The 26,616-nt window shown below is 38.8% G+C and overlaps 1 protein-coding gene and 1 long non-coding RNA gene across 2 annotated transcripts; one reads left to right on the plus strand and one right to left on the minus strand.

Moving 5' to 3' along the window:
- Positions 1-568: 568 nt before the first annotated feature.
- On the minus strand, positions 569-3,955 carry LOC134666991 (uncharacterized). Its single transcript, XR_010098568.1, has 3 exons — positions 3,922-3,955; positions 812-863; positions 569-626 (listed from the first exon to the last, which is right to left on the minus strand). It is a non-coding gene; the product is annotated as an uncharacterized LOC134666991 (long non-coding RNA).
- Positions 3,956-8,840: 4,885 nt separating this feature from the next.
- On the plus strand, positions 8,841-21,227 carry LOC134666465 (G1/S-specific cyclin-D2-like). Its single transcript, XM_063523632.1, has 4 exons — positions 8,841-9,149; positions 11,429-11,644; positions 13,731-13,887; positions 20,826-21,227. Exons 1-4 carry the CDS (start codon positions 8,928-8,930, stop codon positions 21,104-21,106), a joined length of 876 nt encoding a protein of 291 aa, XP_063379702.1. The 5' UTR covers positions 8,841-8,927; the 3' UTR covers positions 21,107-21,227.
- The last annotated feature ends 5,389 nt before the right edge of the window (positions 21,228-26,616 follow it).

The raw sequence follows: 26,616 nt of genomic DNA on the forward strand, positions 1-26,616 counted from the left end.
ATTAAGTATCTGCTAAATATTTATACTTAGTATACTTACCGTTACTAAAAACTTACTAAACTACTACTTTTAAACTTACCTCCTTGGTTAAAGCTGGGATCAGGATTAGCTGAAATAATAATAACCAAAAATTAATAAGAGAATTAAAGAAAACTAAAAGTTTCATCACATAAGAGTTAGATTTTGTCCAGTCAGAATCTCAGGGTGCCTAGCCAATGTGCAAATCGTTAACGCTCCGTGGCGTAGCGTAGTCATCTCTCTATCATTTTGCATAATTTTTTTTATATTTTGTTCTAAATAATATTTACGTTCCTGAGAAGTAACCCTACGTGGGATTTCAGGCTTTGTCCAGTGGCTAGGGACATGTAATATTAAAACTGATATCTCACGATTTTTATTTTAGTCGTAACCACCTCAAGCTCTTCTAGTTTGCAGTATGTCGGTCAGTCAACGAGTGTGGCTCCAGTTGAAGCTGTTCGTTATGGTGCGAAGCATGTTGAGTTAAAAACGTGAGTGACGCGTTTCGACTATTTAATTTATTAAGAAATTAAGTACTTAACAAATTGTCTTACCGATAACAACGTTGTTTCCACCCACCGACGGTCTGCCGAACGCGGGATCAATTCCTAGGGAGAAAACATAGTATTATAACATAACCCTTTATTTAATTTTCACAACACCAGCTACCAGCTCGTAAAGAAAACTGCATTTTATATTTGATTTTGTTTTTTTTTTATGTTGTTCCAAATTAAGAGGTGAACTTTAGGATTAAATATAGATAACAACAATACCTACGAAAATTTAAACTCACCAGCACCACCTCGTTGAGCATAAGCCGTGGCGACGACTATCAAAAGAAGAATCTGAAATTCACAGACACATAAATCAAAATAAAAAAAACTACCTAAATGAAACCGATGAACCGATTTTGATAAAACATATCTAAAAATCACCGCTAGAAAACGTGATTCAAATATAAAAATAACCGCATCCAAATCGGTTCACCCGTTTAAGAGCTACACATACCATATTACCGTCAAACAAATCATTCATGTTAAATTAGTTATCTTAGCGCCACTTGCACCATCCCACTAACCCGGGGTAACTGGTTAAACCTGGAGTTACCAAGGTTACCAGTACAACAGTGGACACTGGGTTAACGGTTTAACTGGTCAATTCCGGGTTAGTGTAATGGTGCAAGTGGCGCTTAGATACTAAAAACCGGGCAAGTGCGAGTCGGACTCGCGCACGAAGGGTTCCGTACCATAATGCAAAAAAAAAAGCAAAAAGAAAACGGTCACCCATCCAAGTACTGACCCCTCCCGACGTTGCTTAACTTTGGTCAAAAATCACGTTTGTTGTATGGGAGCCCCATTTAAATCTTTATTTTATTCTGTTTTTAGTATTTGTTGTTATAGCGGCAACAGAAATACATCATCTGTGAAAATTTCAACTGTCTAGCTATCACGGTTCGTGAGATACAGCCTGGTGACAGACGGACGGACGGACGGACGGACGGACGGACAGCGAAGTCTTAGTAATAGGGTCCCGTTTTACCCTTTGGGTACGGAACCCTAAAAATGAAATCAACATCAGTTTGATAAATATGATCCCAGTCTGGCAAAAATATGAGAAGTGTACCTACATACAATTGTGTCATCTATGTATGTAATGTAAGTACATATATGTAGTTACGCAGGTAATTTGGCGGCATGGAAAAACCTGATTAGCTACAATCGTATTGTTTGGGTACCCAAATTGGGTGCCTCTTGAATCAAGGTTTCAGATGACGACATCTTTGAAGTAACTTAATATATATACAGGTTATTTTAAAAGGAAAGAGGATGGATCTTCTCCATTTAAACGAAGTCCCCATTTTCCTCTCTGGGTATTGATATAATAATATTTTTACATAATTTGATGTATATTAGAGCGTTTCTTTTATTTTTTGAATTTTTATATATTGTGATCTTTTTTGCAATTTTTGTGTTATTTTTAGTCAGGATCGCGAGCCCTTCTAGAAAAAGTGTCCTATAATTTCAAACTTTCCTTTTTGTTACCGCCATACAAAGTGTATGGGGAAATGGTAACACAATAAGGAAAAAACAAAGACATTTTTTATCCCATTAGAAATGCACCTAACTCTAATAATTATTAGAAAAACGTCCCCTACGTTTGATTTTTTTCGAATTTTTCATAGCTGCAATAACAAATTGTGTCCAAATATCCAGAAATAATAATAATAATAGTATTATCCAGAGAGGAAAATGAGGACTACCGTTTGTATGAAACGGTGATTTCGCGCGGGCCCTCCACTTTCGTCTTGTGGCTGAAAGTATTCTATCTGGATTTATTAGATCGCTTATGAGTCTCATTCATTACATGTCGGAAGCCAGTGTTGCTCGAAGATTACATATCTAAATAATATGTAGTACCTATACTTAAATTGAAATAACGAAATGAAAATATTGTCTTAGTATCTCGGACTACGTCCTACATGACATTGAGATGTCATAATTTTCAATTGTTTAGTTAAGTTAATTGTACCTAATAATGCCAGTAGGTATATTTAATAAAAATAATATAAAAAACACCCTGTATAGATAATCTATGTAGGTAGGGATTGAGCTGTCTACAATGATCTTTTGCTGTCTACCTATAGACATCTAAACTTACTCCTCGAGTCGAGGTGAATATTTACTTTGGGGCGTTTAACTATAATTAAGACTAACCTTCACAGTATAGCGACAAACCAAATTAATGGGTAAAATCAGCTTTTGATGTATTATGTTATTGGCATACTATAAAAATACAATTGATTTGCCTAAAGACCCAATGTGCATTACAATGTATATAAGTACTTACACTCCGTTTCTATCTAATTAAACTTACTTACTCTTTGCTAATGTCCTAATGGGAATGGGGTTGGCAACTGTCAAAGGTTTGCATAGTAAGGCGCCATCATAGCTTGCCACTTTTTCTATGAGATTTGGCTTAAAGGGCTGGTATCCAGGGTATAAAATACTATTTAAAAAAACAACTGGTTGCACTCCGGGAGTGCCGGCAGAACTGAAAACTCAATGACATTATGACAGTTTTTCGATTAGGTCACGTGTCCGTCTTAAGGCGTATCCAGATTATAGTCAATTTTTCGCCAATCTGATTCAATTGCCTGATCGAATCAGGAAGTGCGGATGCAAATACCATTCATTTCTGATCAAATCAACCGATTAGATCAGTCCCGTCTGGAGGTATCAGAGGTATCTGGAGGTAAGTGGTAACTTTACGTCTTATGAATCTTACGGTCACGTGACCTGTCGCGAGTTTAACCTTTTGAACGCCACAGACGGCAATTGACGTCAACGCAAAATCGTGATAACGACGCCAAAGACGGCATTTGTCGTCGATCATTTTTCGATGAAAATCTACTGAAAAACACCCCACTTTTAGATTGGCATTATTTATTCACAAAACTAAATTTTACCCCCGTGGCGTCAGTGGCGCGGCAAATGGATGCGCCGTTTGGCGTTCAAAAGGTTAACATTTTTTCCCCATCACAAAAAGTGCACAGCGCCGCTAAAGAAGTTTTCATTTCAAAAATTGCCACAATGCTATGTCCGTTTTTTTTAGCATTAGAAAGAACTTCGCAGAAGTAAGCTTGTGGTTCCAAATCTGGCACTTTTAGCGGTAATAATTTGAAGTAAATTATATGTATTGACCATGTTACATTAGATAATTAAATAATTATTAACAATTAAAGAGCCTGATAAAAACTGCACGCTTGCTTCTGTGGAGTTCTTTCTAATGCTAAAAAAAACGAACTATATCAGGGATTGCCCGGGCAAGCCATCTGCTAAATACTTCGACCGGCCAACCCCATTGGAAGTATAAGCTATTTTTATTAATATTTAGGAAACTCACCGTAACAGCCTTCATGATGGTGATTTCTTCACAATGTTCAAATAGTACAGCGGCTCTACAGCTAGCAGTGCTCTTTATATACCCACGGGTACGGGTACCCCCCTGGCAGATCTAATATTGACAGCCCAAACATAATGTGTTTGCGAGCGTTTTTCCTGTTTGAATTCGTGTAATTCGTATGTTGATTAGACAATTTTTAAAGCGGTAATCTATCTTATTCATGAGGATCAATATTGACGAATTGTATCCCAGTCATTAGGTACCGCTATAGCAATACCTTAGTACCATATATTGTTATATGTTTAAATCGTAACAAGCAACGTCAATTACAATGATGATAGCGTACATTGAAGATAACAATTAATTTATATGAAAAATACACCTATTTTTTATTTATTCATATTTTTTAGAAGTCCTTAGGACACCTACTTCTAAATTTTTAAAAGTAGTTAAACGAAAGTTTTATCAGTTGAGGAAATTGAAGAATACTTACCTACAATAAATGTTTTAATTATTGGTTCGTGTTACGGGCCCCACCCGGTATAAATAATACATACAATGTATGACAATATTCATAAACTAGGTATCTTCATAGTGTAGTAAACTAAGCAAGTTGTTGTATGGAGACCCATGCATTAATTCCTCAGTCGATGAAATTTTGCTTGGTTATTGTATAGTATGAACCGAAACTAACATTATAAATATCCAAAAAAAAACCAGCCAAGTGCGAGTCTGACTCGCCTTTCTAGGGTTCCGTACATAATTCCGACTCACGCTTGACTGCACATTTCTAGTAGGTTTTTCTGTCATCTATAGGTAAAGAACTATTTTGTGTATTTTTTTCAAAATTTTAGGCCCAGTAGTTTCGGAGATACAGGGGGAAATATCATTTTTTGGCTATTTGTATTTTCTTAAATAACTTCGAACCTATGTATTTTAAAATTATAAAAAAAAATGTCCATCTTTGGGTTACTAATTTACATATGTGTACCAAATTTCAACTTAATTGGTCCAGTAGTTTCCGAGAAAATAGGCTGTGACAAACAGGCAGACAGACGCACGAGTGATCCTATAAGGGTTCCGTTTTTTCGTTTTGAGGTACGGAACCCTAAAAACACTCCTAAGTTAGGTATTTATACGTAAAAATACGAATCTGTTTAAATATTTAACCGAGTAATTCCTCCGTCCAAATTTTTTTTACCAAATATGTTATTGGTATTTCTGCTGGGATATTTTTTTTTAATATTTCATATATTGTTGCAATACGTTACATGAATATTTCCGGTGAAGACGAAAGTTTGAAAGGAGCATTATTTTGTAAAAAGATATTAAAGATTTAAGACTTTAGGTATTTACTTTAATTCTATTATTATTATTCTTTGGATATTTATACAATACTTATTATTTATTGATACTTTATCATACTGTAAAGTTTTTTCTGGCTGAGGAATTACTGCGGGGTCCACTACCTTTATTTACTACACTATAAGACCTCTTTAGAACATATTATTTTGATAAACCTAGAAAAGTATTGTACTGGCGTGATCATATTTATTTTCCGTCATCCTTATACGTCAATGATGTGACAGACATACTTAAATCAAAAAGAACATTATTAATTAAAGTAAAAATGCTCGGAAAAAGGCAAATACAACAGCTAACGGCCTTCGGTCCTAGTATCGCGTACTTCGGAGCAGCTTGGGCCACATTTGTCCTATACGTGACCGACTGGAAAGTGCTCGTGAAATTCATTCCTTTCTACAATAACAAATTCTCTTCGAAGTAGTAGCCGCTGCCGCTGTCACCCGCTATTATACAACTTTAGACCAAGGCAGGTGCTATTTCATGTTTAAAAAATCACTGCGCACGCGTTTGCCTCGGGAGGACAAAGAAATCTTGAAAGAGAATGGAATAATGAGGTATATTTATCAGGTGTGGCCGGATTTGTTATAATGTCCTCGCACAGCCGGCGCGTGCAGCTGCCCTCCCGGCCCTCCCGAACTCTTTTGTCCATTGTAAATAAAAACTATATCATTGTAAATTTCATGGCTCGTTGTTAATTCTTTGGAGGTAATAAAATAATGTAAAATTAAACTGGATTTTTATTTTTGGACGATTTGCATTGATTTAATATAATGGAAAGGTGCATGTGGCACGTGAGTGTTAAGTACATGGGGAGTAAACTTGCGCAATATGTACCTACCTATTTCGAGTTCGAAAAATACATTCCTTAGATTGTCCTTTAATTATAGGAACGCTACACAAGAAAACTCGATAATTGTATCGATAGTACTAAAAATGCTTACAAGTGTTACGGTATAAGCTGTCAAAGGAACCGTAATACTTATACTTTGAAGTAAGGATTATAATTGCTAGCTTTTATTAATAATGTTGGCGTGTGCATAATGACTTTGGTCGTTTGATCGCGATCTAAATATTCTAAAGCATAACTCCATCCCTGCATAAACATATTTAGGGTAGCGTATTCCCAAAACTGTTAGTTATTTACTAAATAAAATATATTCTAAGGAAATAAAGTTAATAATCCCTCTATTGAAGATCAAAATTGGGAAAATAGCATACAGTGTGAGACGCCTGTAGTATTTATACGAGCCATTTCGACGACGGACATTACTTAGGGCATTATTTTTAACTTAAGCATTTTAAAGAATAATAAGTTAGTTACGTACATACTTATATTTTTTTTGCGTAAGTATTAGGGGTTGCAAAGAACTTGTATACGTTTAACAAGGGTGCTCTAGGGCGTATTCCTGTTCTGAACCGGGACTACCATAAGTTTACTGTACAGAGTTTTGTATTCTACGGCGGTGGCGAACAAGCCGGATCATCTGATAGTACAGTCATTATAGATTTTGATCCGTGAATAATTAGTTCTTGGAATTTTTTTTCGTAGGTCCCTCGGGGGGGTCACTGGGAGTGTAAATTCAAAAAGTAGACTGAATCAGGGTCCTGTGTATATTCCAAAAACGGTTTTTCTTGAATAACTCGGTCATTTTTGATTTTACAGTAAAACCGTGAGGACAAAAATTTTAGAAAATTTGATTCTCTACAAGTTTGGTCCTCACAATTTTCTTCTAGGATCGATAGTTTGGAAATAAAATTTGAAAAAAGCGACAAATTCAAAATATTATCATTATCTCCTATGTTCCACGCTTTACGGCATAAATGAAGGGAAACAAAGTTGTAGAGAATCAAATTCTGAACAATTTTTGTCCTCACGGTTTTACTGTAAAATCAAAAATGACGGAGTTATTCAAGAAAAACCGTTTTTCGAATATACACAGGACCCTGATTCAGTCTATTTTTTGAATTTACACTCCCAGTGATTCCCCCGAGGGACGTACGAAAAAAAATCCAAGAACTGATTATTCACGGGAAGGGTCGGTTTTTTGGATATAATGACTGGACTAACTTGTAGAGAATCAAATTTCCTACAGTTTTTGTCCTTACGGTTTTACTGTAAAATCAAAAATGGCCGAGTTATTGAAGAAATACCGTTTTTTTGGAAAAAACCATTTTTCGAATATACGCAGGAGCCTGATTAAGCCTACTTTTTGAATTTACACTCCCAGTGACCCCCCCGAGGGACCTACGAAAAAAAAATCCAAGAACTAATTATTCACGGGTAGGGACAGTTTTTTGGATATAATGACTGTACTATGACGGTAAGCGATTACCTACTGTTTGGTTATATTCTCCAACACCGTAGCAGGCGTGGCTCACTCCGCGATTTCGTCGCTTTGCTACAGGTGGCTAAAAGTACATCCGTTCCACACCAATTTTGGTGGCTAGCCATAAACCGCGCGTGGCGCTGTCGCCATCTAGCGGTCATATCTGTCTTGATTGTAACAGACGCGTTTTGTTAGACAGTGAGTCTTCTGTACCTAGTACTATTATTTATTCTGTGACCGTAGCCATCGACGTTTGGTAGTCACGGTTCACATGCATAAGACTCGTTAAGTAAACTTTGTACTTGCGTCTGCCCGAGTAAAGGCCTGTGCACACCGGCTTGCGTGTGCGTGACGTGCATGTGCGCGTGCTCTAAAATGTTGGAGCCGCACACGCACACGTCACGCAAGTGGTGTGCCGTCTCTCGTAAGGCTATGTAGGTATACTACAACGCCGCACGCACACGTGCACGTCACGCACACGCAGCCGGTGTGCACAGGCCTTAAAAGTCCTGAGGCCGTATCTTCCATACTTTATCCCCCATTTTAGTTCTAAAGGGGCACTTCCCCTTTAGCTATAAAATTCACTTATTATTATTATTTTTAAACCTTACAGTTGTTTGAAAAACCTCCCTAAACATAAACATATTTTTTATAATGATAATTTCAAAACTAATTTAAGTAGCTGTAAAATTGTTGGCTACTGGTTGAATGTAGTAACTATGTTTAGTTTTTATAGTTGCCCAATTTCACGGTAGATGTCGCTGTTCTGTCGGCTACTTCGCGCTATTAAGATTTTTCTACCGCCGCGTATATAGTCAATTTGGTTTTGGAATAAATGAGTATCACATGAGTATTAAGGGCCCCCCGCGCCCCCCCCCCCCACATCTGGCGTCTTTCGAGCGTCGGCGTCGGTCCAGCGCTATGGAAAATGACGTCGCTGCGCAGTTGCGTCGACGCTGCGTCGACGTTGCGTCGACGTCGGCCAAAGAATTTTAGACGCCGACGCCCGAAAGACGCCAGATGGCCCTAAGTTATCAAGAAAGTGTTTCATTACAAAAACATATTTAGCGGATTTGGATTGCAAGACCGAAAGTGATCCTATAAGTTTACCGTGAAAAGTTTTGTACGGAGCACAAAAAAATTACTCGCGGGCTCACACCGGAGCGCCCCTAGGGCAGACCCTTGCATGCCGACACAACAACAAACCCCACGAGGCCACAACTCAGTTCGGCTTACACTCGCTTGTAAGTCGCACGCCGACCGCGCTCCGATTCGAGCGACTTCCTCCTAACCGTGCAGTGCTAAAAATCAGTGATGGATTTGTCCTGTGAAGAGAACATGCAGGTGTCTGCTGGGAGCACGGGGCGGGACATGTGCGTCGCAGGTCCCGACCGAGCGCTGGATCGGGACCCCAGGCTCCTCGGGAACCTGCTGGCGCTGGAGAGGTTCCACGCGCTCCACACGGACTATTTCCAGCATGTCCAGATCGACATTCAGCCCTTCATGAGGAAGGTTGTCACCACTTGGATGCTGGAGGTGAGCTGCTGCTGGCTTTTTCATGTATGGCGGTATCTTTAAAATTGTTATAGCTGCGGCTTATTTACTATATGGTATTTAGGTAGGTACCTAGGTAAACATTATTGAAGATAATTATTTTAAACATGTCTTAAGACACGAGTAGGTATAGCTTACGAAGAATGTAAGATATTGTCATATTTGTATTTATTTTATTTTAAACTTAATAAAATTATTTGTTAAGTACATGTATCCCTTGGTCTGGTAAAGGGTTAACTACTTTGCATGTAAGTAGTATGTATAAAAAATATAGAACCAGGAACTGCGATTGGTTATTATTCCCTAGTACGCGTAACACTGGAGTATAAACAATTGAACATCATAAACCTGGATTTTAACAACATCTTATCAGAAAGGTCAATGGCCTCAAGACTAAGTTCATTGACCTCTGTATTTCTAATATTACGGAACTAACGAAAGGGTAGGTAATGTTAATATTTTTGTTTCTTAAGAAAGTGATTGTGTACGTAGTTGTTGAGCTAAGATAACGCTTCGTTATACAATTTATGTATAAGTATGAGATGTAATTAGTTCACCTTGGTATGAATACGCACTAAATTGTTTAGAACTACCCTACATCATTAAATTGTGAAGCCTATTGCGCAGTTATTTACATGTAGTAGTACTACATATTAATCTTAAACATAATGTAGATAGTACTTAAATGAGGTAAAAAAGGAAAACTATATGTATAATTAATACTTTCATTCCATAAAATCATACCTTCCGAATTTGCATTTTCAAAAACACATTAATATGAATTTATGAATGGACTATCTGTGTGGGTATTTTCACAATGCAATGTAAATAAAATATATGGTGTTCACATTAAAACGATGTTTAACCAGGTTACTCAGAAGGCTACTCGCATTGTGAGTTAATAAATCCCTGATCCATATTTATGCAGAAGCCTACGTAACGTATGGAGTTAATAAGTTTAATAACAAACCTTGGAGCTTATTGCACTTTGATTAGGTAGCCGTTCGAAAATAAGTTTTAACGCTTTGACTTAAGGTTCACGCTTATGCTTTACGGAGTACAGTATGCATTGAGCCCTTACTGACTACCAACGGAAACTTTTTTATCAGCTTTTTTGAGCTTAACTCTTCAATGCACACGGAATCTTTATAACCGTCGGTAAGCTCAGGTAAAAAGTCTAAAAACTTCGCTATCCTTTGATATTATGCAAGGAAAAAATGCAATTGAAACATAAAAAACGGAATCGACTTTCATCCCTCCCTTGATACGCGAAACTCACCCGTAATTGTTCGCGGTTAACATGGTCGAGTTTGGCGCATTTCGTGTTTGTTTGTAAACATGTTTTCGCAGCCTATTCTTTATTACGCTTGACATTACGTGCATGTAGGCCTTGGGGATATTTTACCGAGTATATATATGGTATATGAACAGTAGGTACAAGAGGGGTCTTCGATGCTCGCTATATCTGCTATCGTAATACTACTAATAGGTACTGATGCTATGTATTTGAATTATACCCTCGCTCGCTCGCTATTTGAATTTGGATTGTCTTCAATGCCTCTCATACTAAGTTAACATAATATACTTAAATTAAATAAAAATAAAAAACCTTTTATTTCTCGCAGGTACTTAATTAACAGTAAACATAATTAGCGAAAATAGCAATACACTTAAATTTACTGTAGGTTTAGTATTACAACAATATTTAAATGTCAAATCAATTTTCTAATAATATGCAATTAGTAATAAATATAATTATAATTTGATTTATTTTTGTCTTATTTTTCTTTCTTTCTTATTCTGCAAGAACCCCTCCTGTGAAGGTGGAGGAAGGTGCTACCATTTAAATCAATTTAATAAGACCACAGATAGTATTCTTAGCTCGCATTTGTTTAGATACTTACACGCAGATCCGTCATGCAGGTGGATTCATTCTCAAAATTACTTTGCTATTAAGTTGTTTAGAAATAAGGGACCGCCAGACATTGGATAGACCAAGTGATGATCAGTAACAAACTAACCTTTTTCTTAACTGTTCCCTGACCTAATACTGTCCCGGAATCGAGGACATTTAATCAATTCGATAGATATAATAAATGTAAAAATAGACAAAAGGTATAAAAAATATATTATACTACTAATAAAACCTTATTAGTCCTCGACAACTACAAAGTACTTAAGTCCTTAAAAACAAGACAAAAGGAACATCTTCTTAAGTACCTGTAAAAATTGAGAAGTTTATCATCTAATTTCATCGCCAGGTCTGCGAAGAGCAACAATGTGAAGAGCAAGTGTTCCCGCTGGCGGTGAGCTACATGGACCGGTTCCTGGCGCAGCGCGCCATCTCGCGGCAGCAGCTGCAGCTGCTGGCAGCCACCGCCATGCTGCTCGCCTCCAAGTTCCGCCAGTGCCACCCGCTCTCGGTCGACCTGCTCTGTGCTTACACTGACAACTCAGTTCACCCTCAGGAAGTAAGGGTAAGTGAGAAAACAGTTTTTACATTATCACTCCACTGCCAACTGTCAGCCATCATGTTCGCTTGACGTAGTCAGCATCAGCGAATTCGTTCTGAGCGTGAAGCGTGATAATTGTAAATATCCTACTCCGGAAGCGAGTTACAACATAAGAAAGCGGCGAGCGTGCTCCTCTTAATAATCACGTAGGCTTCTTTAATTAACCAACATTATGATAGCATCTAATAAAGGCGCGTGATTCAGTGGCTCGTCACCCACGAAAGGTCAAGTGGTTCCAACGCCGAACGCCCTACATCCTGCGGCGACCGCAACCTGCGCCTGCCCATTGTTTCGGCTCCACTGTGAACGAACTCGATTAGCCAAGTCAAATGTCACCCCAAAGAGATGGCCCTTATATTACCCGTTTCCTTAAGTCACCCGTGTGGTTAGTTTCCGGTAATTACTTCTTCCGCGACCGACACTTTCTTGAGGGAGGGAAATAAATATCATTGTGTCGCCGCCATTGCAAGTCGCAGCCTGTGACGGTCTTGAGCACTGACTGGTTACTTACGGGCTTCCGACGGAAATGTGGGATACACGAACTGATATCAAGATAAGGCTTATTATGTTCCCCATTACGATAGATGTAAGGAATGGTACGTAGCGCAAACACGTTCTAATGACTTAAGAATGTTGTGTTCAAAGCTCTATCATTCCCATTGTTGAAGTTAACAATTAAACACGTTGCTGCAATATTGGAGAAAGTAACTGCATTTGTTTGTGTAGTGCACTCGTATTGTGCTTAGCCAGACATACAGAACATTCCCACAGTCCTCCAAAATATCATAATGCGTAATATCCAGGTAGAGGCAGGTGTGACTCGATCAATTAGAGCGGTCGCTGTGCGTTGACTTTGTCACTGGATTCACACGCATACGGCACCGTAATACTCGTACAGTCAGGTGTCAAAAAATTAATTTCCTACTGACTCGAAACATCCCAGGTTGAATACTAAACAGTAGACCAATTACGTATTCCGCATAACGTTTGTGGGAAAGAAGATATCACTTAATGTTTAGAAAGATAAAACTAAATGCATAGGTCCCATAATTAACCACGAATTAAAATACCATATAACAGAGCGTGAGAAAAGCATCGCATACTTCAAGGTGCCGTATGGCATCGTGGGACATACCTACTTCCTTGCAATTAATACGTGCGATGTCAACGATAAACCCATCGTGCGCATACGCAATGAGGTCATATGGCGTAGGGGTCAGTTTCACATTCCCGTGCCTTACGAATTACGTAGCTCCTGTAGGCAACACATGTCTCTTCTTCAATTAAAGTTCATATCATCGTATATTAAATTTTATCGTGCGACCATGTTTATCACTTCTAGTTATTACAATGTTGTTATGTTTTTGTTCATGTATAATTTTGTCCAAATTATGCCTTTAACCTTTGCTGACGTGTATTTCAATAACCGATAAGCTTTTAAATTATTATGGATGAATGAACCTTGTTAAGATAACGGAACATTTTAATTATTTTACACGGAAACTCTATCACAGCGCTTTGTGAAGTTTAGTGGCTTCACATTGTCTTTGTTATTCTAATAGAGCGGCTCCCCTTTTAAATAAACAATCCTTTCTTATCATATTTCTATTTTCACATGTGACGCGATTCATCACTTTTTGCGGTTTCCGCCTGATTCACCGAGTATGACGGTTACGATTCAATTGCAAAGAATACGCATGTCCCTTCTTGGGTCCTCCTTAAATAAGTGGATGGTAATTGCATTGGGTGAAATTAAAAAGCGTAGTTTGTTGCAAGGGACGAGGTTCACATGGGGTTGCTCCCTTGGAAGAGACAATGGGTGTGTTACGTACCTGCGAAGACCTAAATGTAAAGGCCTGTGCACACCGGCTGCGTGTGCGTGACGTGCACGTGCGCCTGCGGCGTAGTAGTATACAGATCCTTATGAGAGATGGCACACCGCTTGCGTGACGTGTGCGTGTGCGGCTCCAACATTTTAGCGCACGCACACGTGCACGTCACGCACACGCATGCCGGTGTGGCTCGGCCTTAAAGTGATGGTTTGTTGCAGCAATGGGAACTGTTGCTGCTGCAGCGGCTGAACTGGCAGCTGTCCATCGCTACCGCGTTCGACTTCATCGAGCCGTTCCTAGCGCGGGTGCCGTGGGGCCGCGCTAACCCTTTAGTGCGCACACATGCCCTCACACTCACATCCGTCTGCTATACTGGTAAGTTTCTCAAATTCGACAATACTTTTCACACCGCCGTGACTATTGCGGTGTACGAGAATTATACTTCGTTTTTTTTAGCATTAGAAATTAGGTAAACAATCTTGATGTGTCTTTTAATTGAAAAACACATTTTAAAAATAAGTTACGGCAAATATGTAACAATTATGAATCTAAAACAATCATTTATATTCTTCTGCTTTCATAAGTAATAGTTTTATATTTTTATAAAGCGTGTTTCAATTAAAAGACATGTCAAGATCGCTTACCTTCTTGCAAGTTCTTTCTAATGCTAAAAAAAACGAACTATAGGTATAAGTAGGTACGTCTACGTATAAGTAAGCATAGCTACTATATGTTAAATTATCCACTATAAGTAGACAGAATAGAATAATTTAGGTATCATGTGTGGGTATTTTGCGAGTTCATAAATTCGCTAAAATATACTGTGTAACATGCGGGCCCTGACTTCCTGCTTTACAATGTTAATGTACGAATTAATCGGTAAACGCGAGTGCGAATCGGTTTTCTAGTTAATTTAGTGAATTCCGCTCCGCTGAAAATACAAAAATAGCTTTTCGATTAATTAGAAATCGTCCCTTTGTTTGTGTACGCCGTAGTAATGCGTGCACATGTGTATACATATAGAGTGGACGCACGCATGGACGCGTGTATCGGAACTCGCACATGCTCGGCTGTGATATCGCACACCTTGCGCTTGCGCCCCTCAGCCACTGACCCTCTCGTATTGTCAAATTATACATAAAAACTTTAATGGTACAGTTTTAGGACCGAAAGGAATATAATTATTTCTAATGTGGGATGACCGCTTAAACTATTCACGTGCTCGTGCAGGTGTTTAAGATGAAACTTGTTTTCAAGATCTAAATTAAGTTTCTTTTAATGACCTACGTTGCTTAAATATGAAGTAAGAATTAGTTTATACCTATCTATCGTACGTTTCTGTCTAGGCTGTGAACACGAAAGTGTAGGTAAGATGTATACAGGGTGATTCAGGAGACGTGAGCAGGACTAACACTGCGCATTTCGTAAATTATAAGCAACTGTTTCGTATCAGTATTAGTGAGGTTAACGTTAATTTTCTAGTCGTGTTGAAAAAAGAAGTTATAAATTTATTTACGACATGCATGGTCACCCTACAATTAGAATAGTAAACTATCGATATTCTGTGTCAAATTTAATGTCATCACGGTCTGGTTACTTTTGAAAACTCGTATCTCACTCAAGTTTGACAGTTTATTTTCTTCGTAATCATAATGCTGTCATTACGGTTAAAGAGGTTTTATGTTTATTAATTAGGTCTTGTAGGGTGACCATGATTGTAGAGAATTAAATTTGCCCTCGCCAAAAAGTAAAAAAAGAGGAAAAGGTGTGGTTGTTTCACCTAAATACGACGGTGATCGGTCAATTATCAGTTACTGAGTGTGCAGGATTAGTCCTGCTCACGTCTCATGAATCACCCTGTATATACCTACGTAATAAGTGTATAACGATCACAATGACATGATTTTAATAAGTAGCTGTGATTTATTAAGTAAGTGGAGAAACCGATATAATTCTAGGATGAAATACATATGGAAACTAAGTCTTATGTAGGTATATGAGGGATTTACTCTTATTCTCGCTAACTCAACTTACCTACCTATATTTTTAATAGACTTTTATAACTAAGGTTTCAGTTATGGAATGCACGTCTCATGTATCATGTTTCCCAGTTTCATGGTGCAGATTCCGTCGGTTACAGTAGGGCTTACGTGGTTATGTTATTATGGACCCTTGCTCGACGCTAACCGGTCATGCTATGTAATTGCCACTGACCAACAGTGACCCTACACCAACCCCGAAGGGTTGAGCTTGCACGATCACTGAGCACGTCGTAAAAAATACAATATTTATCATGCATGTTAATACTGCCAGTACTTGACATTTTAATTGTAGGTAGTCGGCTGTAAAGTGCGAACTGTAGCATTTATAGTTAGGTACTAGTTTTAGAAACACGTGCCGAAGGAATACTTGTTTGTTACCCACAATGTGGAGGCTAGATACCTACACAGCAGTGTTTCAGCTAAGTTAACAAAGAAAAGCCAACACCCACAGGCCCTGTCGATGTCGGTCTACTTTAGTCAGCATGAGTTGCGTTCTCGCGCGACTCCATAAATCTAGCGCGACTTCAACGTATAGTTCGTTTTTTTTAGCATTAGGAATTAGGAAAACAATCTTGATGTGTATTTTAATTGAAAAACACATTTTAAAAATATGTTACGGCAAATATGTAACAATTATGAATCTAATACGATCATTTATATTCTTCTGCTTTCATAAGTAATAGTTTTTGAATTTTAAAAAGCGTTTTTCAATTAAAAGACATGTCAAGATCGCTTACCTTCTTGCAAGTTCTTTCTAATGCTAAAAAAAACGAGTTATAGGTAACTATGGACTCGCGCGCGAGAATGCAACTTAATGCTAGACTGCCTGGAAATTTTACAGAGGACCTACCACGAAAATCTAAAATCGTTATCTCTGTCCCTCGCTCTTGCATATTAGACTTGCGAATTCGCGGGAGGCCATCACAGGAAACATTAGAATTTAGGCAGGTTACTTATCATTTTATAGAATATCATTACTTTTTATTAAACTATCTAATGGTATATCTTATTTAACATAAACAAAAAAAATATATATATATATACTAAAATTAAAAACTACATAAAGCTACAACTACAACGTAAACTAAAATAACCTATAAATAAAAAAACTGGCTCCAGTTCTGTACCTTTAGAAAAAAATCTTTACTTTAGAAAAAACTCCGCAAATGGGTGTTTTTGTAATGTGCACGATTTAGAAACTAATGCTTACTTAGGAGTTATTTCTAATCACAAATTTTGTTTGGAGCGCTAAAAACGAAACGTTCATTTTATGTATAGGTACTTTTTTATTCGATACTAAAACTTCTCCAAGTGCCTACATAGTGATATAAATTGTATCGGTACCTAATTGGTAATACAAAGCGAAAGTTGGGAGATATTTCGTTAATTAACCACTCGAAGTTCTGTCGATGTTTAACACTGCGTCCGATTAGGCCCGTATGGTCCATCGGAGTCTGATAACAATTATTTATAGCTGACAGTTGCTTGGTTACCCTTATTTTGGTCAATGGTATCCACAATGGTATCTAACACGACATGTGTCGGAATTAACGTTGGAGTAGGTAATGTTAATGGCTATTGAACATACTGTGAGTCTAGCCAAAATGACAATCGTTAATCGAAACTTTGTTAAAGAATGAGTGAGTAGTATGAGTACCTACCTAAACCTAACAGCACTCTGAAATTTGGGTACCTAAATAGCTATTAATAAAGTGTACTTCAATTTCTCATACCAACATTATTTAACTATTTAAAGTAGTCAGTGCATTTCTTCCATACTTTTTAGTTTTTAGGTGTTGCGCATTGAAACAATTGGTCTAGGTTTAACTGTGACAATCTCAAAAAGTGAACGGTTTTCATGGAAATACATAGATTGGATAGTTTAAGAGTGACATTCCATTTCCAACTGCAGCTGCAATACTGTTCATTTTACTATGGAAATTGACAATGACAGCGACGAGCTTCCATAGTAAAATGAACAGTATTGCAGCTGCAGTTGGAAATGGAATGTCACTTTAAAGCCGACCACTGACTAACAGTCCGCCGGACGATATCGGCCGGTCAGTTGTTCGGAACTGTCAAATTTTTGTTCTAACTGACAGGCCGTTACCGTCCGGCGGCCTGTTAGTCAGTGGTCGGCTTAAGATGCACTTTTGTGCTATTTAAATATATTATCACCCAATACTTACTAAGGAGAGTAAGGAGCTTTGTCAAGGGTGACCGAGCGTTGGTGTCACATGTCACGCGACCGCCGGAAATGTCACGTAATTGTTGGGCTCGGTACCTCACAGTAAGCAAACACGAGGTGTGAAAGGGTAATAGCACGACTTGACCCTAAACTTCCTCTTCTTAATAACTGTACTACGGCCCGCTATTAAAAGACATTGAGCCCCTTTTTCTTACGCCATTATGCAAATATCTAATGTAATTGATCGCGATTCGCGCCGTGACAGCCTCAACTTTTTTGAAAAAATAAAAAATCTTAAGATGACGGGTAGCAGCCAGGTAGACGCCACTTATAACGAAATCGTGTCCAAATCCAGTTTAAATTCATAATAGGTTAGGTTGAGTATGCAGCGCGTTCGATGTTCGAACCGTGTCACGGCCGCTTGGGTGCTCGCGGGGTCTGGGGCAGCGCGACAGCTGACTCGCGACAATCGAAGACGTCCCGCGGGTATTGTGCTCTTACCTCTCCCCGACAAAAGCTCCGCGACAAAAGATCGTCTCGGCGCGCACCTGGCGTCCCGACCCTACTCAAACACTTAACACAACATCAACCCTAAGTCAAATACATAAGGGCTATATTCGACTAGTGCAGAAAACAACTCGGTTTTAAGTTAGCTCGAGTCGTCTTCACAAATCTCAACGTGTCTCTTCATAAATTCGGAACCAACAATCTCGCGTTTCCGTTTTGCTTCGGAGGTGGATGCGGATGTTCTCGTTTTTATTTTTTACATCGCTTCTTATCTTTTTACCATGTGAACTGGTTTCTTCTTTAATCAATAACTCAACTGCAAAAAACGCGCAATGAATGTTTTCAAGGTTGTTAACGACATTTAAATGTCAGTTGATTTTGTTAACCACTTATGTACAGTTGCGATAAGGTTAAGTTACTTGTCTATTCAAAGCTGCCACTCCTTATTTATTACTCAAGCAAAAAACTACATTATGCACCCGAATCTATAACTAAAAACTTGTTTTGCAAAATAAGACATAAAATCTAAACGGCGAACATAAAAATGTTAACAACCAGTTTCGCACAATTAGACATTGACTATTTGCAACCCTTGCAATTTCGTGACGCATCTATTTGTGTTAGATCCGAGACGGGTTTGATGAACGGAACTTAACGGTCCTCGATGTCTGTTACTGTTGGGGCTATTAAGTGTACTACAATTAGAAGGGCAAGGGGCAAGCCCTGGTAAGACGCGGGGGTGTCTTGTGGCCCCTTGGCGTGTGCTTGGCCAGCAGATGTTGGTGCCAACTGACAGGCAACCTGTCGTGCAACGGATCGCGCCGGTCCGCTGCCCATGCTTGTTGAGATCTACTCTGATATGCACCGCGCAATCGTTGTCGACTGCGTAATGCGTTGCCGAAACCCAAAACACTGTTTATAAAAATTTAACGTTCGGGAAAACCGGCGTCTTTTCTGTGGAAATTACAAAAGTTAGCGATTTGAAGCTCTTCGAAGCTTTAAGTAGTATTAATGACCTCTAGGTAGTTAGAAACTTTAACAAACCTTACAGACTTATGTCTAGGGTGCTTTTTCTGATTAAAATTAAAGCAGCCAACGCTCGCGTGTGGCATGTTTTTTCAGGAGTATATAGCGTGAAGAAAAGTGTCTAAGGGCATGGTCGAGCTAAGTACAGACGGGTGTAGGTGGGCAGTGACCCTACGAGTGCAGTTAGTAGAGGCAGAGCGGAAGGGTCGCGCCAGGTGGCGACACATCTGCCGTCTTGCCTGCGCGGGCCACTACGAACACCGACTTACTACTTTAAAATATCTTCAAACGTGTTTATGCTTCAATACTGCTACCGTTAGGTCACCAAGCCGACGACGAGGGAGCTTCAATAGAAACTTGTCTTATAGATAAATTTATTTTTGAAATACGCACAATAAATTAAATCATATATTGTTTAGAATTTTGACATGCGTTCCCTAATGCTACTTTTCATAATATCCAATAGAATATTTATTTAGGATCGTTATTGATTAGTCGTAGACTCGATCGTAATTTTCTTGGGTACAAATAATGGGGTCGCTCCTTCGATAGTGGCGAAATTGCAGCTGTGCCCTTAACTAGACGACTTAAGATGTAAATTACCATTATTCGATTCTATTGTCCCGCGGCGCACACAAAAAGATGCAGACGGGGACGTAGTGCACAAATCTGGCAGCTGTTCAACCTCGACTCCTTCCTTATTCTTCTAAACAACAATAGATTGCTCGGCATTGTGCAAAATGTAACACCGATTTTTTCTGCGGTCCTTTCCAGTCGACCGGGAATAATGCTTTCTTTAAACGTCAAACTTACGCCGAAGGAATACTCGTAGTGCATTGCAAAACGTTGGTTGTAGAATATTTTCGGGTCGATCGGCGGTCAGTGCGTGTTTGTTTTTATTAATATATCGTTGTATATTAAGTTGCTCGCGGCGCAGGTAGATGCAAGGCCGCTGAGATGCAAGGTGTCCGCGCCAACCACCTGTTCATATAATTGCCTCAACAGATGCGCGTCGATTCCGGTTAAGTATATGAAAATGTATCTCGCAGCTTATAAACGTGAGACGATTTGTATCAGTTTGAACGAATACTCCATCTCGATGAAATGTCAAGGCTTGGGTGGTAAAAAAGGCTACAATCATTTCTATATTGAAATATCACAGTTTCGATTTGTATGACTTAACTTCATTGTAGGTAGGTAGGTAATTTCGAACAATAAATTTTAATTAGCATTTCAGTTAAATCAAACAACAAAAATTAAGTCGTCTAGACTTTATGATAACCTTTTATTGGATGAAGCGTACTAGTTTAGGTATAGGTAGGTAAGGTCGTTCGGCGTCTTGAATTCACGAATAGGTACGGTACCTAGACTGGCAAAACAGATACACGTTTACTGATAGATTTGTGCAATGCACCTTCCGACCTTCCTGTTTTATCTGTCGTTATCGGTTTGCTGACACTATTATAGAAGGTGGGGCAAAGTAATTAGGAGGGGATAAAATATTTTTTGATAGAAAGCATTTATTGATGTAAGTGTTTCTTTTCCCACAGAAACCGAGTTTCTCCTGGTGCCGCCCTCCCTGATCGCTGTGGCGTGCATCACGGCGGCAGCGCGGGGTCTTCGCGTGCGTGGGTCGGTCAGTGAGCTGTGCGCGCTCACGCACACGTCCGCCGCCGCCGCCGAGCTGGTGGCGCGCCACGTGGAGCGCGTGCTGGCGCGCGAGACCCAGCCGCAGGAGCCCCGCCCGCGCCCTGCCCCGCTCGTCAAACAGCCCACCGACACCACCCAGCTGCCCGGCACCCCCACAGATGTCCAGGACGTACATTTCTGATCTCCTGCGGCCAATTAGCGGGCATAATCACAAATTCGGTCTCAGTTTCGCTGTTGGCGAAACGCTACATTTCTGATCCCTTAACTCGTTCGAATACGAAGGTCGCGCTGAAGCGCTGACAGTCAGCATCGAGAACTTCCAATGAATACCTAGATGTTACTTATCTAGCAGACGAGTTATAGTCCAGAAGAGTTCTGGAAAGAGTGGAGACCAGGTTGTGAAACGCATAGCAGCAACTACCAAACTTATACAGCTTGCGTCGTGTCTATATCGGTTTTAATTTAACCGTTTTAAGCCGATAGATACATGCATGATCTCGGAGTTGAAAGGAACTTGAGCAAGAGAATATGTGTGTTAACGTTATTGCTCAAATCGCAGTGATATTGCACAAATGTTTGAATCTCTAAATTGGATAGAAGCGATCTGCCCTCAATGCTCCGTCGAAGTCACTTTTTGTGTTGCATTTGGGTGCAGGTAAATGAATAATTGAATGAACGTTTGCGTGGCTGTTAAAAACGTGAAATGAACACCTGAGGAAATAATATTAGACAATTCTCCATTGATCTCAAGTTATTTATTATTGCGAAATATTACTTTAAAGTAGATGTACCTTATTTATTAATTGTAAACATCGTAATGCAAAATCTGGATACCTAAATATCAGCGTTAGAACGTACTTACAACTACATTCCTTCATAGAATTTGCTACTTAAACTGGTACGTGTTATAAGACTGAATCTAAAATTATTGTTTTTTTTTACATGTTTTACAATAAAAATACTCATTGATTTTGTACTTAATGCTAGTTTGCGCACATGTATTTAAGTTGTATGATCATGGTTTAAATTATTCCTGTCGTATGATATGATCCGACCATTGGCAATGACATCCAGCCTCAACGAGTTGTATTATGATTAGAAATAATTAAGAATAACGTAGTTTTGTACTGCTTCTATGTGTCGTCGATATTCATACTTGTTTGATTATTGTTTTGTGTGTCATTGTTTAAGTTATAACTTATAAGATCTCACTTCGTATTAAGTTCGGTATAGAATATGCCTGTACAAAGGTGTGAGTATTTTAATTTTTACTAATTTCGAATGAAAATTCTTGAAAGTATGTAATATCTATTTATTTAGGTCGATGTTAAGTTTTAGTAAATTCTAGTCACATGTTTTACACATTCCTGTTTTCGACCAAACTTGATGTTTAAGGTTTATTGTAAATGTAGAAGTCTAAGTAAGTTTTAGGGTAAGATTATTGCCAAATTGGATTTGAATTGTACAAAAAGGTTCATAGTTTTGTAATCACGTTGTAAAAAGATTTTGTGGTAATGAAATTACGAGAGAAAAATGATCGTGTAGAAAGATTATGGTTATGAAGTGAAGAATGGTAGGTACCTATACTCTTAGGCTCGCCTGAGCATGGCGGCGCGTCAACGGCCAGCGGCCGCGGCGGCGTTACACGATGTTAATTAAAACTAATTAGAATAAATTAAAGGCCGAGCTTTCAAGTTTCTCTCTTAATTCTATAACAACGCCACGTAAATTTCACATAAGTAAATATAAGCACCTCCATGCGGAGCCTAATATACCGTAGGAGTACTCTGTACATTTAATAAACAATCGGAGTTTTATTGGTGTGGTTGATCAGGATATCTTTGTACACACTACTTTACTTGTACCTTATAGATTATTTATTTGTGTCCACCTGAATTACTTTGTTAATATCTAATAAAATAGTTGAAATATACAACTAGAAAGGTCTATATTTGTTTTATTACAACCATGGAATAATATTAACATCAATAATTAAATTGCTCTGATAATTAGATTAAGATTAATTACGATTCGTAACAGCTTCTTGCTAGGCCTACATGAATAAAGTATATTTTGAATTTGAAAATTTGAATATATGTACAGTCGGCTTCTAATCCCTATAATCCCTATAATACTAATATTATAAAGGAAGTCTGTCTGTCTGTTACCTCTTAAGTCTCTTAACGCCTAAAACCGATTGGAAAGTGGATCGAGTGGAAATTTGGTATGGAGATAGTTTGAGGCTCGAGGAAGGACAAGGGTAGTTTTTATACTTTTTATCACAGAAATCATCCTTTAAGGGGGTGAAAAGGGGTTGGAAGTTTGTATGGGGAATCGATAAAAAGCAGATTGGATAAAAAATAAGCTACTGATTCTACCCAAATTACTAACTCCTCGCAGACGAAGTCGCGGGCAAAAGCTAGTACGGACATATTTAGGACTTCTTCAATTATAGAGGTCTTGGATGCGATGTGTTCAATTGCAGAGGTAAAATGAAAAAAACAAAAACACTATCATCTGTGTTTCGTCAGTTTCGTTTCGTTTAGTAGTTCTAAAATTTCAATGACTTATCTTATATGCCTTTATATTTACATATATTGTGTATAATACTTTATATTCACATATGTGTTATAAATGCGAAAGTGTGTCTGTCTGTTTCCTCTTCACGCGTAAACCGCTGAACCGATTTTATAGTTGATATTTGTCATAGAGATAGTTTGACTCCCGGGGAAGGACATAGGATATCGTTTTCATGTCGGAAATCATCCCTAAAAAGAGTGAAAAGGGGGGTGGAATTGAGATAGTTAATGAATTGCCTGAAAATTGGTGTAAGCTATTTAAGAATTTGGAATTTTTAGCTTATGCTTAAATTTAATGATTGCTATTACACTTTATCCAGGCGCTATACTTTAGCTGTTACTGATGCCAGTCGCGGGCAAAAGCTAGTAAGTATATACTTATACAAGGGCCGGGAACGGACATTTGGTTACAATTATTGACGTTTCCAATTTATCCAGGTCCCACCAGATTTCACTGTAAATGGGTAGTTATTCAATTTAAAAGCTAGGTTTTAACTAGAGATGCAACGGATAGTTGTTTGACCGGATACCGGATACCGGATATTCGGCCTGACCTTCGGCCGAATATCCGGCCGCAGAATATTCGGCCGGCGAAATTATACCTAGATTTCGGTTTTTCAGGTGCATATTTTGCAGGCTTTGATCTGTTTCGTAGTGAAAGTTCGCGTGGACTCATTTCTAGGTTCGAAAATGAGTGCGTGTACAATAGTGGAATGTTTAAATTGTTTTAAAATAATAAACGAGTACATTCATGACCGTGACGGTTTCATAAATCCAGTTTGTTGACTCCAAAATCAAGCAAAATTACTATCCGGTATCCGGCCGGATAGTAGGTGACTATCCGGTATCCGGCCGGAGAGTAAGTCACTATCCGGTATTCGGCCGGATATTAAAACGAGCGCCGATAGACCGGATACCGGATAGTAACCGGATATCCGGTGCATCTCTAGTTTTAACATAAAAAGTTTACAAACAATAGTTACATCGCAACGTTAAGTTGTTAGCGCCATCTATTAGAAATATGTGCAAGCTCTTGGGATCCCGTCGAGAGTGTGAGCTTACGCGGCGGCTGGCGGCGGGTAGCGCGACTTTGTTACTCAGGCGACGTACCAGACTTCGAACGTTGAGGTTTTCACGATAGATGGCGTTTGTAGCTGATATTCGAATATTATATTATGAAAAACCCAGAAAAGTGTTGTACCTTCGCCCACATTGTTAACTGTATATCGGTGGACCTTATAAGTAAGGGCCGTGAAATGTATGGGATTCAATACATTCTACCGTCTACGACTCTTGTCTTTCCGCGCAAACTCTACCTCCCTACATTGCCAGGTGACAACCAATAAGTACTGCCTACTGCCTAATTGCATTTGTAAAAAAAAAACTACTACTATTACTAGGTAGATTTTTAGATAGAGGAATTCCTAACCTTTATTTACGTTTTTGCTTCTCTCGGTCGTTTAAAATTAAAACAATCTGCCCGCAATGGCCGCAATTCACTATCTGCCCTATTCGAACTTTAAGATACGTCAGTTAATAGATCTAGAAACGATATGGATTAGATGTGTGTCAAAAGTGACGTTTTTGTTTGAAGAAACGTCACATTTGACACTGACATATCTAATCCATATCTTTTCTAGATCTATTAACCGACGTATCTTAAAGTTCCAATCGGGCCGTATTTTCTAGATTTTGCAATAATGTAGCTATAAGGTCTCGACTCTTCACTCGGTATTGAGGGTTCATCTACAATTTTTGAATTTGTCCGGGTATGTCCGATACGTTACGACACAGAGAGTACCCGAGAGGCGGTGGCTCGTACAGTCGCCATCAAATATATCGGAGCGGCCAAGGTGTGCACAATATCTGAACACGCATTCTAACGTCTTGACAATAGAGGCGTCTTCAGATATTTGTGAGCACCTAGGTCTCTCCGATATATCTGATGGCGACTGTACCATTGACGTGATCACGATCAGCAAAAAACGGGTACACTACCTATATATGTGCCAGTATTTTTAACTTCTTTTATTCGGCTTAGAAACGAAGTTAACTTATATAACGTCGGGTGACAAGCAAAAGTCACTAACTAACACCAATGACATTATTGGACAATATTACAAGTGTAATAAAGTGCATTGTTACTTTAATTTTTTGATAGTACTTAGTGACTTTTGCTTGTCACCGGACGATAATATCTAAGGTAAAAGAGCGTTTGTAGAGTCAGACCAAGAAAAGTCTGCAACGGATTTGATAGCCCACGCAGTGCAAGTGTTATTTTAAACGTGAATCTTCTATGAAAGTATGACGTATAAATAACACATGCACAGCGTGGGCTATCAAATCCGCTGCAGACTTTTCTTGGTCCGACTCTACACTCTTTAATCAAAGTAAAAAGAAAATACGAATTGCCTTATAATTTATGCAAACAATGTACCTACCTATAGAGTCGGACCAAGAAAAGTCTACAGCGGATTTGATAGTGTTATTTAAACGTCATAATTTCATAGAAGTTTGACGTTTAAAATAACACTTGCACTGCGTGGGCTACCTATATCAAATCCGCTGCAGACTTTTCTTGGTACTACTGTACTAATGGCAACACTCTTGACATTGGCAACTGGCGATTGGCAGATAAACAGGCCTATAACCGCGAACATCGAAGTTCGCAACATGCGGGCATTTTTCTCTGTCACTCTAATTCTAATTACTTACGCCTTCATTGGAGTAAAAGAGAAAGATCCCCGCAATTTGCGAATTTCGGTTTTCGCGGTAGGCATAGCCAAGATGACATCGACTACAAATTTGTCGACTGTCATACGCCAGTCGAAAAGTATTTTTGTAACGAGATGACAGATGCCAACGAAACGTCACTTAATCATAAAGTACAAAGTAATTTCCTTAATTATTTAAGTTATGATTGGCGTTATCTATAAACGACTGTCATGTTGGCTAGGCCCCCTTTTGTCGGAGTTATGTCTTTTTTTAGGGTTCCGTACCCAAAGTGTAAAACGGGACCCTATTACTAAGACTCTGCTGTCCGTCCGTCCGTCCGTCCGTCCGTCCGTCCGTCCGTCTGTCACCAGGCTGTATCTCACGAACCGTGATAGCT

Source organism: Cydia fagiglandana, chromosome 8 (genome assembly GCF_963556715.1).
Source record: "Cydia fagiglandana chromosome 8, ilCydFagi1.1, whole genome shotgun sequence".
NCBI lineage: Eukaryota > Metazoa > Arthropoda > Insecta > Lepidoptera > Tortricidae > Cydia > Cydia fagiglandana.